The sequence below is a fragment of the Mustela nivalis genome, assembly GCF_964662115.1.
Source record: "Mustela nivalis genome assembly, chromosome: 2".
Taxonomy (NCBI): domain Eukaryota; kingdom Metazoa; phylum Chordata; class Mammalia; order Carnivora; family Mustelidae; genus Mustela; species Mustela nivalis.
Genome location: NC_139021.1, coordinates 117385897 through 117404747, shown reverse-complemented (window position 1 = coordinate 117404747; position 18851 = coordinate 117385897). Strand labels below are relative to the sequence as shown.

Below are 18851 nucleotides of genomic sequence, written 5' to 3'. Positions count from 1 at the left end.
TTATGTTTTTTTTTTACTTTGACTTTATATCTCTCATTTTTTATACTATATCAAACCAATGGTATCATATTAATGTCTTTATTTCAAGGCTAAAGTAGTTTATGAAAATAAATGTGTATTCAAATGGTCTGCTACAACAGAAATATCTGCTTTCACTGTTGAGTATTTAATACATTTTGTGAGGATTTATCCATGACTTAAAACAAAATAAAATCTATGGCATGTTATAATTAAAATAAGTAATAACCCCCAAAAGGATACTTTTTGGTATATAGTACTGCAAGTACTTCCAGCTCCTAGACTTGTAATTTGATACAGCATTTGAGAAAATAGGCAGTAAGACAAATTCCCTTAATGGGAAAAAGGTAGCTTTGCACTAATCAGGTTTATTAGTTTAATAACTTATCTTTTTTATTTAATTGGCATCATGTAAATTGATTTGTAAAATTAATTGGGAACATTTGTTGGCTGACATACTGTTCTTTTTATCTAATTCCCTTGAAATGACCTGATCTGATATCTTAAGTATTCAACATTAACCAGCTGAAAATCTGTCCTTGGTACATAAACATCCTATAGGGCCCAGATCCATATTGGAGTGTTGTCACCATCTTTGCGAACCTATCAAAAAAAGTTACGTGATTGTGCTTTACAACTAACTAATCTGCCACTATTTCAATAGATTGAAATGAATAGAGTAAATAGATCTAATGTCTAGCCTGGGCATTTGTAATGATTAGCCGAGGGATTCTGATGCAAATGGTCTTTAGATTACTTTTCAAGAAATACATAGGCTGGATATTATTCCGTGTGTTCTTAGTTCTTAATACTTGGGTCAAAAGAGACATGGATATTCCTCATGCATATACAATTACTAAGATGTAGAGAAATACATCTGTACATGAATTTTAGCCCCCATTAGCACAAAAATGGTGGACTTGTTGAGCTTTTCCAATTTCTTGGTGATCCAGCTCTCTTCTGCCTTACTCAGCGACAGTCCATAGTCTTGACTAAAGATCAATACAGTCTGAAAACATCATACACTAGAGGGTCAAGAATGGGATTTGTAAACAATAGGATGAAAACCCATTCTATTGATTGACAGGGAAATAAGAACAGGTGGGTGGGCATAAAGAGGGTGAGACAATCTGAAGGAAGTCAACACACTCTAGTGTGTCTACTCTTAGATTTTCACCCTGGCTATCAATTTTAATGTCTTGTTCACCCTGAGGCAAATTGAGAACTACTGATTCTGTAAAAACATCATTTTCCTGGTTTTAACTCATACAACTTTTAGAGAAATAGCATTTGTTCAACTGTGTTTTTGTTGTTGTTATAAAAGCAATGTAGCCTTGTTGGAAAAAATGTGGAAAATATATAAAACATAAAATATATTTTATATAAAATATATAAAAAATATATATTAGGGGCGCCTGGGTGGCTCAGTGCGTTAAGCCGCTGCTTCGGCTCAGGTCATGATCTCAGGGTCCTGGGATGGAGTCCCACATGGGGCTCTCTGCTCTGCGGGGAGCCTGCTTCCTCCTCTCTCTGCCTGCCTGTCTGCCTACTTGTGATCTCTGTCTGTCAAATAAATAAAATCTTTAAAAATATATATATACATATTATATTTTTTTATGAAATATGCCCCGCACTAGCATAGAGCTGGGTGTGCAACAGGTGCAGCTTCTCAGGCTTTGATTAGAAAGAGCACTTTCCAGCTTGATTCACATCTGAAGATGTTCCTTGATTGTGCAGGAGCTTAGTAGAACTACATAATAGACTCTTGTTGCAGCAGGCCAATGGTTGACCTTTGAACCTGGAAGCACATAGGTGAACCTGCTTACCCTTCCTCAAGCTCTGTGATCACAACATAATAACTTAACCAGTGATATATAGGGCTCAAACTCTTGGTGTAGAGGTGAGCCCAGAAAATGATGAATGTAGTATTTTCTGACAGCTTTGACTCACCTGAGAATACCCATTTGATGCACTGTGCTCTTTGATAAGCTTCCATTTTTATTTTTAAACACTGTGAAATGTAAGTGCTATAAACTACAAAAAATGTTACATTTCAGAGAAAAAGAGGTACATGTGTATATAAACAAAAGCTTGCCACCCATAAAATGTGAACAAGATAAAGGTAAAAATCACTTTCTCAAAATAAGCCTCCAGGAAATACTTGTCATTTTCAAGAAGATTTTTGCCCTGTAATATCATCATTTGCTTTCTCCATCTGTTTTTGTGTGTGTGTGTGTGTGTGTATGTGTGTGTGTGTGTTTGAGCTGAGTATTGCAAACTTTTTTTTTTTTTTTTTGTAAAGCTAAGGAGTAAGGATACCAATGAAATGCCTTGGGTTTTAGTTGGAGTGAGGCAAGGTCTCACTCTGTTTCAGATAGACAAATGCCAACATAATGGATGAGCTGACATCAACATCGAAATAACCCCTCTCACATTTAGTCCTATTTTTTTCCTTTAAGACCTCAACGGCCACCGTGAATGTGGTGGTGACAGATGTCAATGACAATGCGCCGGTGTTCGATCCCTATCTGCCTAGAAATCTGTCTGTGGTAGAGGAAGAAGCCAATGCCTTTGTGGGTCAAGTACGGGTAAGTGGAATATACATGTGTATATATGTGTATGAAATGTGTTTTTTAGTTGAGTACATTCCTCACATTTTAATTTTGAAAGGAGATTCAGCAGATGTAATGTGCAGTGGGTCATCAGAATTGTTGAAGGGAATTGGTAAGTGAGATCACTTGGGTATAAGGCAAAACAGCAGTAAAGTGCATTCATTCTCAGTCACAGTGCTGGATGCTCTTCAAGAATGTGTTCTTGTTTTTCATAAATCTCATGTCCATTTGACTTCACTTATTAAGCATGTCGATTTACATTTTGTGACCCTTGGGTGATTTAAACATTGATTCATTGGAGAGTACTCTTCTCTTATTTAGTATATTTTTTTATTTTCTGGAGTTATAATAAGGTATCTATAGAGAAATATGTAATTAGCTATACTATTTAGTAAGAATTCATAATATGAATCCATATCAGAATATGGATGTTTAGAGACAAATTCATCTGGTTGGATAAACATCCATTTAACATTGCTTTGCACCCACATTTCACACACACACACACACACACACCTCTTGTCTAACACTGATTCTAACACTGGATCTATCAGCACCTCTTGCGCTTGTGCACCTCTTGCTCTAACACCTCTTGTCTAACCTGATTCTAACACTGGATGTATCAGCTGGTTTCTGTACTTCCTTTGAAGAATAATCCCATTTTTCTTCTAGAAGCAGTATATCCTCAGTTGGGCCATACTTGGTCTTGAACGTGGTTGATGGTTTAGAAGCCATAAGCTGAGAGCAAATTTTGAGGAAGTCACACATATTTCACAGTATCTACCTGAGAGGAGGCATCTGTGTGAGCCACAGGCAAAGAAAGAACCATTGTCTCACAAGGAGTGGGTCATCCAGGTGTGAGTCCAGACTTCAGGATCCAACCTTTTTCCTGTTAAAGCCTTGAGTCTTTTTTTTTTTTTAAAGATTTTTTCATTTATTTATTTGACAGACAGATCACAAGTAGGAAGAGAAGCAGGCAGAGAGAGGAGGAAGCAGGCTTCCTGCTGAGCAGAGAGCCCGATGCGGGGCTCGATTCCAGGACCCTGGGATCATGACCTGAGCCGAAGGAAGAGGCTTTAACCCACTGAGCACCCAGGTGCCCCTAAAGCTTTGAGACCTGAATAGGAATTTTGCTGGTGCCTTGAAGCAAGCCTTCTCTACAAGCCAAATGCTCTTCCAGTCAGAAAAAGATCTGGTGTTCAGTCCAGTTTCCTCTGTGGCTGCAGAAGAAAAGAGCTTCTCTAAATGTTGTGAAAGGCATAGACCTTCTGCCTTTCATACCAATCCCTGAGATTTTGACTGGGCAACGTGAGCTCATCAGTTTTTTCCCTTAGCTCTGACTATACTCGACAACAACTCCATAGCCATACTCATCATCCCTGTCACTCTGCCTCTCAAATCCTGGAGAGATTGCATAAGGCGTACATTCCTTCATGCCTTGATGCAGCCCCAGCTCACCACAGGGGAGAGAACTAGTCCTTGTGCTATTGTAACAAACCACGGGGTCTTGATACCATGTAGCCAGCAAGCCATCCAGCTCTACTCCAGAAGCCTGTGTATTAGTACTTCCAGCTTTGACTGTGGACTCTATAAGAAAAAACCTGTAGACAAAAGATTGTACTAGCTTTTACTGTGTACTCTATAAGAAAAGACCTGTAGACAAAAGATTGAGGTAGAAATCATTTTTGAGAAGTTCAAGTGATACTCACAGGCAAGTAGGAAGCAATGCATGGAAAAGACAGCTGCTAATAAAGGGGCAACTACTAAACCAGTCATTAGGAAGACTGGAGCTCAATTCCAAGGGCAAATCTAGAAAATTCTCCAAACATATGTCCCAGAATTATTGATCCTGAGATGTGATGGGACTGGCAAATTCATGCACGAAATCCTGAGAGTTCTTGGTCACCAATGCTGTGGAGGAGGGCGTTGTTGGTACTTCCTGCCTCCAGGGCAAGCAAGCAGCCAGCTCTCTGCCGTTTGGATACAAGGGCATTGGGTCAGACTGTAGACACCAGCAGACAGAAGTCAGCCAGAAAGTATACATATTCCAAGGGCCACACATAGGGCACTGACAGTCTATTACACTAGGCAAACAAGGTGGTAAAATGATTGGCATGTGCAGAAAACACAGAAAAGGGTATGGTGATGAATTTGGCTCATGAAGGATGAACATTGATGAGAAGAAAATTAGGAGGAGTTGGAAGCGGTCTAATGTAATTGCATGAATAAAAGCACAGACACAGAGCATAGGACATGCCATATTACATGTGCCAAGTTGTGAACATTTCTCTGTGCATATTGGCAAAAATGTTGGCAGGGGGGGCCCTGGAGGGTTTGAGGTATAGTATCACTAGATTTTTGTTATAAAGATTAGTCTTGAATAGACTATAATGGGAGATACTACATCCAGAAAGCTGGATCAGAAGGTAATTATAAGAGCCCAGACATAGAGACATGAGCTATTACAATCGTTTAATCATAGTGATGTTAAATATTGGGTTGCCTGGGTGTCTCAGTTTATTAAGCATCTGCCTTTGGCTCAGGTCATGGTCTCAGGGTCTTGGGGTTGAGCCCTGTGTTGGGTTCCCTGCTCAATGGGAAGCCTGCTTCTCCCTCTGCCTCTGCCCTTCCCCACATTTGTGCTCTCTCTCAAATAAATAAAAAACCTTAAAAAAATACCATTACAGTTGCCATTCTAGTTGCCACTAGAAAACTGAAAAATATAGTCAGAACTACCAACTACTCAGATAAAATAAACAGGTATTGAAATCATTTAGGAAAATTATCTTTTCCATTTCTCTTTATTTACTTAGCAGAGAGATAAAACCCATATGGAATATATAATTAATAATATGTAAGGAGATAGTAACATAATGATAATTATTGGTAATTTTTATTTTTCCTTTCTCATTATGGTTACTTTTCCTAGTGGTTCTTTGTCTATGAAGGATTTACAGCGTTAAGTTGGTTTCTCATCTCCTAATTCTTAAATTAGATGAGAAATGGCCTCTGTAGTTTATTTCAGCATTAAAAATTGAGATATAAACTTTAGCATTCATAATTTGACAAAGCAGTAATTGTCCTAGTCTTTAGGCAATAACATGCTCTCACAAAAAACTAAAATGAGTTTGAAAGTACAAAGGAACACAGAAACGTGCCAAGCAGGTGCAGCCTACTGATTCTGCTCAGTTCCAAGAAGTTCTAATGTTCTGAGAATGGAATTTTGATGCATCATAATGGTCTCCTGTTGCTACCTAATGATAATTATATAATACATTAATTTCACTAAATGACTCATGCTCTGCTTATAAAATTTATTTTTAATTGTCACCAAAAAACTATTAAGACAATTTAAAACCAAGATACATATGGTTAGTTATTGCACTGAATTTGAGCTACCAACTGAAGGGGGTTTTGTTCTAATGATGTTTTAGCATGCATAATCCAATATTTGCATGCAAAAGCTGAAGGAAAATTTATTTACTTTTTATGTGTTAAGGTAGTGTTGTGGTATCAAACTTTATTAAATAAGGAATACTTCTGAAGCAGTATTTATGGATTATGCAGAACAAAGAATTTTATCAGCATATTAAAAAAAAAAAAAAACAAACCTACCAGCCAGTAATTTCTGAATGTAGAACTCAGAACACACAAGTATGATATACCACACTTAGCTTTGGAAATCATTTGCATAATTCTCAGAGCATATGCAGCAGCAGTTTTGTTGGGGAGAGAAGAAAGTATGTAGATACACATAGAACAGACTCCCTCTCTACATCAAGTGTCCAATGTGTCATCCTGGTGATTTCCTAAAGGATGAGGAATGCCACAGGGGACTAAGGCAGCTGTGTCAAGGTTCATGGGAAAATGTATTCATCTGCAGTCTCTTGACAAATTAGTGAGATTCTAGGTTGGGGGGGTGGTGGAGAAAGAAAGAAAGAGAAGAAAGATACCAGGCAGATAGGATAGAGGACAGAGTTGAACTTAAACAACAAAAAGTAATAACCTAAAAATAATAAATAAATAAGAGGCAATTTGAGAACAGTTTGACAGTCATGGAGGACTGGTTCAGAGGCGTTCTGGAAAATTGATGAGAATCATGTTGAGTTCTGATGAGGAAGCCCAGGGAGGCCTAATGATACAGCTGCTGGTAGAAAAACTTGGTAACTGGGTGACATGGCATGTCCGAATAAAGTCTTATCCAATACCCTTTCCAGCATGTCATCGCAGGAGGTAGTGTCTAGAGGATCAGTAAGTATATCCTGACTCTGGGACACAGGCAGGCCAACAGTTCATCCCCAGGTGGGTCTCAGATTTAAGAGGCCTCATACCTGCTACAGAAAATCTCCACTCCTCCCAGATCCTGGAGTGTGCAGATAAGTAGCAGAAGACTTGGTGGGAGGGGAAGAGAAAGAGAAAGTAAGAGAGATGTTACAGAATACAGAATATTTATCCACATGCCTACATATATAAACAATTTATGTATGCATGTGTTATTGTTAAGGTAAAGAGCTGAGGGTAAAGAAGTTGGGTGGGCACCTGGGTGGCTCAGTTGATTAAGCATCTGCCTTTGACTCAGGTCACGGTCTCAGGGTCTTGGGATCGAGCCCTGTGTTGGGCTCCCTGCTCAGTGGGAAGCCTTCTTCTCCCTCTGCCTCTGCCTTTCCTCTGTGTTTGTGCTCTCATTTTTTTCCTTAAAGTTTGCCAAACTGCTTAGATGTGTCTCCCAGACCCTCTTTCTTTCAGAAGGACAGGCTAACAGTGGGTCATTCTGATGTGTGAGTCAGGCGGACCACTTTGGTCCCACCAGCAACACTGGGTCAGCAGAAGTGGAGAATCGTGACAGCCCACTCAGGATGGTGCATGCCACTTTCATTCATTTTCTCGACTAATGTCTGATGGATTCTACCCTGAGTCTGGATGGGGAGTGAGGAGGAGATAAAAGGGGCAGCAGGCCGGGGAGAAGTCTGTTCTATAAGCCCTGTCTTCATCAAGGCATCCCAAGAAGAACTTCTTTATAGTTGTCCAACAGAATTTAGCATGAGGAAGATGAGAAGCTATTTTCACTTTGGCCCTGGATGGCCCAGGAGTTCTTCAGTAAATATTCTGGGTGAGTGGATATTGAGGGGAGGGGGAAACTTGGAGCTTTCTCCAGCTCTCTGGCCTCCTAGCAGCATCTCAGGGAGGGTTCCTTAGGACCCACAATTCTCCTTAAGTTCATTCTTTCTGTTTTTCAGAGTAGCCCTGGGCCTGAAAGCCCACACAAATGCACAGAAGGCTTGCTTGGAAATAACACTGTCTCTTCTGCTTAAACCAGGTTCTTAGTGGTGTATATGATATAGAGTGACCCGCTTCCCGGCCAACTTCCCGTCAATGCCTTGTAGAAAATCTTACGCCGACCTGACTTCTTTTAGCTCTAAGTAACAGAAATAGAGCCCTGAGTCAACAAAATGTTCTTCCGGTTCTAAAACAAAAGAGGCTGAATTTATTTAACCTGAAACAGAAATGTATTCCCAACGTGAGGTCTGTATGGTAAATGCCAGCCGCTGTAAAGGGGTTGTGATTCAGTCTAAACCCTTAGAGTGGTTTTAAAATCATTAGTGAACTTCAACATTGAGAAGGGTAGGGATGCTTTTCATTTAAATAAGAAATTGGTATTTCCTCCAAATATACAATTTAATATTAGGGAAAATAAATCTGAACCTCAGTGGCATGTCTCTGATGAATGTCCTTGTCATCTCCCTGTGTGGGGCTCTAAAAATGAAATGAAGGTGGGAGCTTTATGGTGTTTTATTTACTTTTTGTAGCTCAGTCTGGCATTCAGTAGTGCCTAAAACTATCATACTTCTTTTTTAAGTGGGCCACAAGTGGGAAATTTTATGGGTTCTCTCGTCAAGTCATGCTATGCAGTGCAAACCCTGTACTCAGTCAACTCAAGGAATCCCACACAATTTGAAAAGTCGGTGACATGGATTTTAAGGCTGCTACCTAACAATATTTATCATGGAGGTTTATTTGTGGCTTGTGAATATGTTTGAAGCTTGGTGATCCTTGAGATACTCAATGAGAAGTTGATAAATGAGTTAGAACAGGTTGTGCATGTATTTTTGAGGTGCTTACTTAAGGCCTACCCTTAGAGCAGTTTATAGTCTTACTGTGAGCCATCATGATAAATACACGTGTGTGTGCCTGTGTTTGTGTGCTTGTGTAAATATTCACAGTTGCATAATCCCAGATGTGGGATGAATGATCACGGTCCCCTCCTTACCACTGAATGTCATCTTTATCTGAATAACTTCACCGTTGCCATTGAAGTGGGTCTTTTTCCCCTTCTGGAGACCCTACAACCTGTTTGGTCCTGGTCTCCATATGTTTATGCACATCTGATTCTTTCTACCTATCCCTAGATCTGTTTGCTTCTTAAACCTTCTCTTTTAAAAGTGTATAGTAATACTCTTTTTTCTAGTTTCATTGAGGTATCATTGGCATTCAGAAAACTACACGTGACTCATGTATGCAATTCAGTTGAGTTTGATTTAGGACATATGGATACTCTTGTTATTGTCACCACGATCAAGGTGACAGACGTTTCCTCCCCAGCTAACATATTCAACATGCATAACACTCAACCCTTATCTTCAGCTTCTTCGGATGGGGCTCTCTGCCCTGAATTCTGCTTCTTGGTCACTCTGTTACAAGCCAGATGCTGGGAAGCCTTGCATCTCTTCTTTCTACCTCACTGTCCACATCTGGTCCATCTGATAACTTTACATGGCTCTCCCTGTTCTCAGATTCCTTCCTTCTTCCTCTAGACAAGCACAGTCCAGCTCTGTTTCTCACCTGAGCTAATGTCACAATGTCTTTTTTTATTCTTTTAATCACAGGTTTATTTTATTTTTCTGCTATGCATCAAGGACACACTACATTAAAGTATATCTTTATAGTTTGCTTGACTGCTATTTTTTTCACTTAATTGATTATCCCAACACTAGTCTGCACACCTCCTAATTATCCTCAGCATACTTGCTGGAACGCTCTTCTCTAACCAAGTGTTCAGCTACAGGAAAACATCTCTCCATGCAGCAAAAAAGGCTTCCCTAGCTTTCCCTGAGTCTGTGCTAACCTGCTTGTAGCTACTAAGACATGTTCTCAGTACTACTCCAGAGTCCCTGTGCCTTTGCTTGTATTCCAGCCTTGATTTCTTCTTTTTCCATCCTTTATCTAGAGAGCTGATCTTTGAAATTATGGCCAAACATAATCTCTTCCAGAAAACCCTACCTGAACTTTTCTGTTTCCTAAGTGACCCATACGCATGGTTCCATTTATACTGTGCACTTTTTTTTATTAATAATACTATTTATTTTTTATTGTGTTATGTTAGTATACGTTTTTGTTAGTACTTCAAAACATACCAAAGTTATCTATTTACCCCAATTTCTTAGAAGCAGAGACTGTGTCATATTGATCTGATAAACCCACTATTCAGCCAAAATATTTGACTTTTAGAAGATGCTGAATTAAACTAGACCTAATGGATTAAAATGATCTAAAAGTGCATTTTTTTCAATGAAGATTCAGATACATTGTACAAAGAGAAGAGCTGTAATAGATGTTAACATACCCACAAATAAATCGTCTTCACAAAGTTTTGTTATTGGGTATCAGTCTAGTTTTGGAATTTCAGCATGTAGAATAGAAGATTCATTTAAAATGGTCATTTAAAAAGCAGTGTTGGGGCACCTGGGTGGCTCAGTCACTTAAGCATCTACCTTCGGCTCAGGTCATGATTCCGAAGTTCTGGAATAGAGTCCCACATTGTGCTCCCTGCTGAGCGGGTTCTTCCTCTCCCACTCCCCCTGCTTGTGTTCCTTCTCTCGCTGTCTCTCTCTGTCAAAAAAAAAAAAAATACATAAAATCTTTAAAGGGAAAAAAAATGCAGTATTAATGCAAAGAACAAGTGAAATTTCTAATCAGGACAGGGCAAAATCTTTACCACCTGGAGAAAGGGAAACATCTCGGTCTAAGATGATTTACATGCAGGAATCCTCTGACAGATACGCTACCAACCTGTTGGGCCACACTCTTGGAGCTGTATTTTCTACCCACCTCTTTACAATAGATACTCCTTTCTAATTATTTAATATTTGTCTAAGAAGAAATACGGACTATTTTTGCCTCACAAACCCGTGCTCCATTCATCCAGCTTTGCCTTCTAATGCTCCATTACTTATTTATGAGATCCAGCTTTATACAAATTGCACTTCTGTTTTATAGACTGATGAAAATTCATGGCCTATTCACTCTAGTTGGATTCAGTTATCCTTCTCTACAAATGTTATAGCTCCCTACAATTACTTACACCGACTTTACTGCCTAACTCAGGAGGAAGCTTGGCAAATCAGCTTTTGGTTTTACAAGAAGGATTCCAACTGTTTCTGAAGCTTTTTATTAAGACCAAATCTTGTCCTTTAAACTTTAAGAAAAATGGGGAATAGGTAGAAAGTGATCTAAACATATATGCACAAATTACAATAAAGTAAACCTATGGGGGCACCTAGGTGGCTCACTCGGTTGTCTGCCTTCAGCTTGGGTCATGATCCTGGGGTCCTGGGACAGAGTCCTGCATCAGGATCCTTGCTCAGCAGGGAGCCAGCTTCTCCCTCTGCCTGCCGGTCCCCCTGCTTGTGCGTGTGCTCTCTCTCTCTCTCTCTCTCTGTGTGTCTCTCTGACAAATAAATAAATAAATAATAATTCAAATAAACACATGTGCAGGTGCATATGGTACACATACTGGATATATAACCATCCAGGAGAGCCCATGCATGCATGCTCCTGCCCGGTGAGACTCTCCTCCACTGTCAGGTAACCACATGGTTCATTTCTTGCTTTGTACTGTAGATCAGCCTACACTGTAAGCATCCATAAACAGCACAGTTTAGTTATGTCTTTTTAAAATTGTCTATAAACAGAGTTATAGACTATGTATGCTCTACTACCCACCTTCTTTTACTCACCTTTATCTTTTTAGAGTCAACTTTCTGCCTGTTTGTTGGTGTATTTTATTTATGGTATGTGGTTGCCCTACAATTCATTTTCACATTCTTTTTTTTTTTTATTGTGCGATGTTAGTCACCATACAGTACATCATTAGTTTTTGATACAGCATTCCATGATTCATTGTTTACATGTAACACCCTGTGCTCCATGCAATACATACCCTCCTTAATACCCTCCACCAGGCTAACCTATCCCCCACCCCTCTCCCTTCTAAAACCCTCAGTTTGTTTCCTGGAGTCTGTAGTCTCTCATGGTTCCTCTCCCCCTCTGATCCCCCCCTCTTCATTTTCCCCTCCTTTCTCCTAATGTCCTCCTTGCTATTGCTTATGTTCCACAAGTAAGTGAAACCATATGATAATTGACTTTCTCAGCTTGAGTCATTTCACTCAGCGTGATTTCCTCCAGTCCCATCCATGTTGATGCAAAAGTTGGGTATTCATCATTTCTGATGGCTGAGTAATATTGCATTGTATATATGGACCACATCTTCTTTATCCATTTATCTGTTGAAGGTCATCTCAGCTCCTTCCACCAGCTAGGCTATTGTGGACATTGCTGCTATGAACATTGGGGCACATATCACCCTTCTTTTCACTACATCTCTATCTTTAAGGTAAATTGCAATTGCAGTGCAATTGCCGCTATATTCTTTCTATTGATGAAGACTGGAGAGGCTTCCAGTTTGAGGCTGTTATAGTCAATGATGTTGTGAATATTTTATGTTTCCTGATGCACACGTGCTAGAATTTCTATGTTGAGAATATGAGCACATTTAACTAGACTGAACATCCCAAATTGTTTCCCATAGTGACTGTGATGATTCCCTGAGTTAATGATTGTCCCCATGTGCATTTTTGGTGTGTCAGGCTTTCTAATTTGAGCCAATCTGGGATGGTTTTAGTGGTCCCACTTTATAGTCTCAATAAGCATTTTCCTAATGAGTGACTATCTTTTCATATGTTCCCTTGTTATTTTCATTTTTTTTTTCCAAAGTACCTTTTAAAATCTCCTATCCATTGATCTGCTGGGTTGCCGTTGATTTTCTTCTTGACTGTTCATTTTCATCTATGGTACTTCTTTATATACTCAAGCTATGACTAACTCCTTGTTACATGTATTTCAAACATCTTTTCAAACTCTGGAGCTTGGATTTCAGTTTTATAAAGGTGTCTTTTGATACATAAAGTACTTGTTTATGTATTTATTTAGGACAGAGAGAGAGAGAGAGTGCACAAGCAGGGTGGGGAGAGGCAAGGGGAGAAGGAGAGAGAGAATCTCAAGCAGCTCTATGCTCACTGTCCACCTAACGTGGGACTTAGTCTCACAACCCTGAGATCATGACCTGAACTGAAATCAAGAGTCAGACATTTAACCGACTGAGCCACCCAGGTGTTCCTAGATATCATTTTTAATTGTTACTTGCTACCCTTCGGTCATTAAGATATTGTTCTATATTATGATAACCTTTGTTTTGTTATTTGTAGTAGGTCTATCATCTGAAATTGATCTTTGCATAGGATGTGACATACAAATTCACTTTCATTTTCTTTTACATAAATACCCATTTATTTAGTAGGCAAGTCTTTTCCCTATATTTTCTTCTAGAAGTATTAACAGTTTAGGTCTTTTAAGTCTTTAATTCATTTTGAGTTGATCTTTATATATGGTGTAATATTGGGTTCAATTTTTTTCTTTTGCATATGGGTATCCAATTTTCCCAACACCGTTTGTTGAGGATACTAGCTTTCTCCATTGTGCCTTCTTGGTTCTTTTTGTTGAAGATCAAGTAACTGTATAGGCATGGAATTTTTTAATGGGCTTTCTATTCTGTAACATTGGTCTACTTGCCTGTTGTGGTTTTTGTTTGTTGTTGTTGTTTTGTCAGAGCAACTCCACTTTAATTATAGTAGCTTTGTGATATACTTTGGAATCAGGAATTGTGATACCTCCATTTTTGTCCTTTTTTTCCTTTTTTCCCCAAGATTGCTTTGGCTATTCAGTGTCTTTGCAGTTTCATATAAATTTTAGGACTTTCTTTCAACGTCTGTAAAAAATACCAATGAGATTTTGGTAGAGATTTCATACAATTTCTAATTGGTTTGGTCAGGATAGGCATTTTAACAATATTAAAGATTCCAATTCATGAAGATGGGATGTCTTTCCATTTTTTTATATCCTTTATATTCTTTTTCATTAATGCTCATCTATTTCATCAATGTTTGTCTTTTTCATCAGTGTCTCATCTACCATAAGAGTTAAAATAGTCATTATAGAAAAAGGTTCAATTTATTAAGAAGATATTATAATTATGAATATGAACACATGCAAATCAGATCATCTAAATATATAAGCAAACACTGAACGATCTGAAGTGAAAATTATCAGTAATAATAGGAGACTTCAAAGACCACTATCAATTATAGATTGAACATCTACAGAAAGTCAGTAAGGGAACAGCAGGCTTGAGCAACACTTCAGACCAACTGACCCAACAAACATAATATTCCACCCAAAAGGAAAAGAATACATCTACTTCTTGAATAAGACATGGTACATCCTCCAGAATAGATCACATTAGGACACAAAACAAGTCTTAACAAATTTCAAGATTGAAATTATAACAAGTACTTTTTTAACAACAGTCGTATAAAACTAGAAATTGATAATAGGAAAAATCTGGAATATACACACATATCTGGAAATTACACAGTATACCTCTGATGAACCAATGGGTCAAAGAAAAAAGCAAATAGTAAAGTAGAAAATAGCTCGAGACAAATGAAAACAAAAACACAAGATATGCAAACTTAAGGGATGGAGCAAAAGCAATACTAAGAAGGAAGTTTATAGCAATAAATGTGTCCTTTAAAAAAGAAGAAAGAGGGGCACCTGGGTGGCTCAGTGGGTTAAACTTCTGCCTTCAGCTCAGGTCATGATCCCAGGATCCTGGGACTGAGCCCCACATCTGGCTCTCTGCTCAGCAAGGAGCCTGCTTCCCCCTCTCTCTCTGTCTGCCTCTCTGCTTACTTGTGATCTTTCTTTGTCAAATGAAAAAATAAAAAATCTTCAGAAGATAGATTCAATAAATAAGTAAATAATAAAGAAGAAAGAGGTTGCCTGGATAACTCAGTCAGTTAAGTGTCTGCCTTCCATATAGGTCATGATCCCAGTGTCTGGGGTCAAGTTCTACATGTATTCCCTGCTTATTGGGGAAACTGCTTCTCCCTCTCCCCTCCCCTTGCTTGTGCTTTCTCTCTGTCTCTCTCTCACTCTCTCTCTCTCAAATGAATAAATAAAAATCTTTAAAAAATAAGAAACCTTAAAAATACAATATAATTATACCTCAAAGAACTAGGAAAAGGAAAAAAACAAAAACAAAACAACTAGGCCCCATGCTTAAGCAGAAGGAAAGAAATAATAAAGATTGGAGTAGAAATAAATCAAGCAGAGAATAGACTATCTGTAGAAAAAAATCAATAAAACTAGGAGTTGTTTTACTGAAAAGATAAATATTGACAAATCTCTAAGAAAAAAAGCTCAAATAAAATCACAACTAAGAGGAAACATTACAACTAATGCCACAAAAATACAAAAAGTCATGAGACTACCATGAAAAATTAGAAGCCAACAAATTGGATAATCTAGAAGAAATGGATAAATTACTAGAAATATACAACCTACCCATTCTGAATCATGAAAAATAAAACCTGAATGGTCTAATAATTACTAAAGAGTAATCAACAATCAAAAATCTTCTGTCAAATATAAACCCAAGATCAGGTGGCTTCACTGGCAAATTCTACAAAACAAAGAAGTAATAATATCAGTCAGTCTTAAACTCTTCCCAAAATGCTGGAGAAGAGGGAACATGTTAAAACTCATTTTATGAGACCAACATTGTCTTTATACTAAAGCCAGTCAAAAACACTACAAGAGGGATGCCAGGGTGGTTCAGTTGGCTAAGCGGCTGCCTTTGGCTCAGGTCATGATCCCAGCATCCTGAGATCGAGTCCCACATCGGGCTCCTTTCTCTGCAGGGATCCTGCTTCTTCTGCCTCCTCTGCCTGCCACTCTGCCTGCCTGTACTCTTTCTATCTCTCTGACAAATAAATAAATAAAATCTTTAAAAAAAATACTACAACAAAGAAAACTATAGGCCAATATCTCTAATGAACATAGATGCAAAAATCCTCAACAACATATCAGCATATTAAATTCATCACCACATTAAAAGGATCATAAACCATGATACCATGATCAAGTCCATGGGAGACAAGGGGTGGTTCAACATATACAGTCAGTTAATGTGATCCACCACATACACAGATGAAGGATACAAGTTATATAATCATCTCAATACCTGCAGAAAAAGGATTTGATAAAATTTGACACCTTTGTTATGATAAAAACTCTCAACAAACTGGTACAGAAGGAATGGACCTCCATTTAATTAAGGCTATAAATAAAAAGCTCATAGCTAACATCATACTCAGTAATAAAAAGCAGAAATCTCTGCTCTGAGAACAGGAATAAGGCAAGGATACCCACTCTCACAAATTCTGTTCCCCCATAGTACTAGAAGTTCTAACCAGAGCAATTAGGCATGAAAAGGAAATAAAGGCTTCTGAATAGGATAAGAAGAAGTAAAATTATCTGTTTTCAGATGACATAATCTTACATGTAGAAAATCTTAAAGACTACATAGAAAAGAAAAGTTAAGACTAACAAATTGATCAAAGTTGCAAGGTAGAAAAATCAGTTACACTTCTGTATGTTAACAACAAACTATCTAAAAAGGCAAAATAAGGAGATAATCCCATATATAATAGAATCCACAAGGATAAAATCCTTAGCAATAAGATTAACCAAGGAGGTAAAATATTTGTGTCCTGAAAACTATAAAATACTGATGCAAGTAATTAAAGAAGACCCAAATAAATGGAAAGACACCCCATGGTTATAGATTGGAAGAATTAATATTGTTAAAGTGCCCATTGTTTCCAGTAAATCTTGATGGTTAGTAGAGCAGGCTCTCTTACCTTTTTTTTTTTTTTTTCCCCAAGAGATTTCTAACTTTCTCTGTAACTCTAGCAGCTCCTTTCTATACCTTTTGGTCTACTGGCATACAGGGCCACAAAAAAACACTGGCCAACTGGGAATATAGTTTTAATGGGAACCTTATTTGTCTCTTTAGTGGAAGTATGACTCTTGTTCCCAGAAAACTAGGACCTCTAGTGCAGTAGAGCCACAATTTACAAGGACAGGAATCCTATATTCCCCAACTAGGTCAGTCAGGATGATGGTGCTAGAGGCCACTGATACCTCAGACCCTAATTTTTTTTTTTTAAAGTAAAATAGTCTTTTTATTATATACAGGCTATACATAAACCACCCACCCACTCTGAAAACAGTAGGTTCTGACTTTTCTCAGGGCACTCAGAAGCTTCTTGGAGACCATTCCTTCCCTTCAGAAAGGGGAGCATGAGTGTGTGCATGCATGTGCATGTGTATGTAACCTGATTCCATGAGGTTTGACCAACCTCATCTAGCCACATGCCCCTCCTTGCCTTAAACCCTGGCTTTGAGCTTCTCTGGTCCAGGAGGAGACCTCAGCCTAGGGCAGGCATAAGCCAATCATTCAACCTCCATCTTGTTCTTCTGCAAAGAATCAATGAAGGTTTGCCACTCCGCTGGGTAAAAACGCTTATGGGTAAAAACGCTTATAGACGTTGATCTTATTCCGAATCTGTTTCGGGGTATCTTGGTAGTAATTCTTCTCATCCCGGGCCATAGCCTTATAGTCCTCCCCATGATTCTCCACCATGTAGCGCACATAGTCAATGAGGTCTCGAGACAGCGTGTTTCCTTTCTTTTCTGGAAGGCTGGCTTCTGCCTCCAGGTCGTTTAGCACATAGGGCTTCCGCACACGCTCCTTAGGCCTCTCCTCTATGTCTACCTCCATGGCCTTCACCTTTCTCTTACGGAGGGGAACCGCCTTGTTGGGGTCCATAGCCAACCCCATCTCGCCAGGTTCTGCCGCACGGATTTGGCGTGGTCCCAGGCATGTCGGATGTGGGAGCATTCGATCCGTGGCGCTGCTTTCCATCGAGCATTCCGGTTCAGCCGCTTCCGGTTAACATTGTAACCGAACTTCTGTCTCCTGGTCTTCCCCTTGGCTTTGGGCATTTCCTTGACCACCGAATCGACAACTAGAACTGGATCTCAGACCCTAATTCTTAATCTCACCTATGCTTCCTATCCAGAAAAGTACCATATAATGGGCAGCACTTCCTTAACCCTATAGAAAGTCATCCCCAAAGTTGCCCTTAGCTGCTTTCTTAAGAAGTCGTTCCAATATTGTACCAGGCTGGGATTGTTGGATGGTACAATATATTCTGGCCAACTATGATCCTGTAGATACATGCACGTAATTGTACCTCCTTTGCCCTAAAGAAAGTCCCTTGGCCTGAAGTGGTGTTATATGGAATTTCATGGACAATAAATAGGTATTTAATACCCTTTGATTTAATCAGGTATTTAATGCCACACTTAGAATGTGCATTATTCACAGGAAAAAAGCATAGTAAATTAGAGTCTTTAGTTCACCTTCTGTGGGCAGTGTTTGGTTATTTAATCAAGCATTACCCTTGTTGGCTGCCCCACTATCTTGCCTTTAGAAGGACCATGATCCCTATACATCGTAACAGTTCAGTTGCCATCCCATCCTTGCAAATTGTTAGGAAACATTTCATCCATGTGCCTTTGATGTTTGAGTATAGTCAGAAGGATTCAGAACCAGAATCTAGAGTTCTGCCATTCAAGCTGACACTGAGTATCCTGTCCTTGGCCTAGAGAGGAGAGCCACCTCTGAATGTCCTGATAGTGCCAATGCATCTCCAGTGGCACCGTCCCACATTTCTCCAAAGAAAGGAAATAGCTGAGGCCAATCCTGGGCAGCAGAATTAACTACTGTATTTTCTTGTCTCACATAATAAATCCATACTGAAATGCCCATAGCTTTGAGTCTCTGGCCCCTTCCTCAAGTCCCTAAGACAGTTCTAGAATGTATATCTTGTTTTCTGTAAAACAGAAACCATTATTTTCCTGGAGCTTCAGGGAATAATCCAATGAAGAGTTAGGGTCAGCTCCAGATGTCCTTGCCAC

At 38.9% G+C, this 18851-nt stretch overlaps 1 protein-coding gene and 1 pseudogene across 2 annotated transcripts in view; one reads left to right on the top strand and one right to left on the bottom strand.

The window, feature by feature from the left end:
• The window catches only part of PCDH15 (protocadherin related 15), a 1700294-nt gene that overhangs the window by 1430162 nt on the left and 251281 nt on the right, over positions 1 to 18851 (top strand). Inside the window, exon 20 of the mRNA XM_082719991.1 lies at positions 2478 to 2606. Coding sequence (XP_082576117.1) covers positions 2478 to 2606 — 129 coding nt within the window. The remainder of the gene's footprint in view (positions 1 to 2477; positions 2607 to 18851) is intronic.
• On the bottom strand, positions 17022 to 17902 carry LOC309859227 (nucleolar protein 16 pseudogene; annotated as a pseudogene). The gene has a single exon. The product of its transcript is annotated as a nucleolar protein 16 pseudogene (transcript).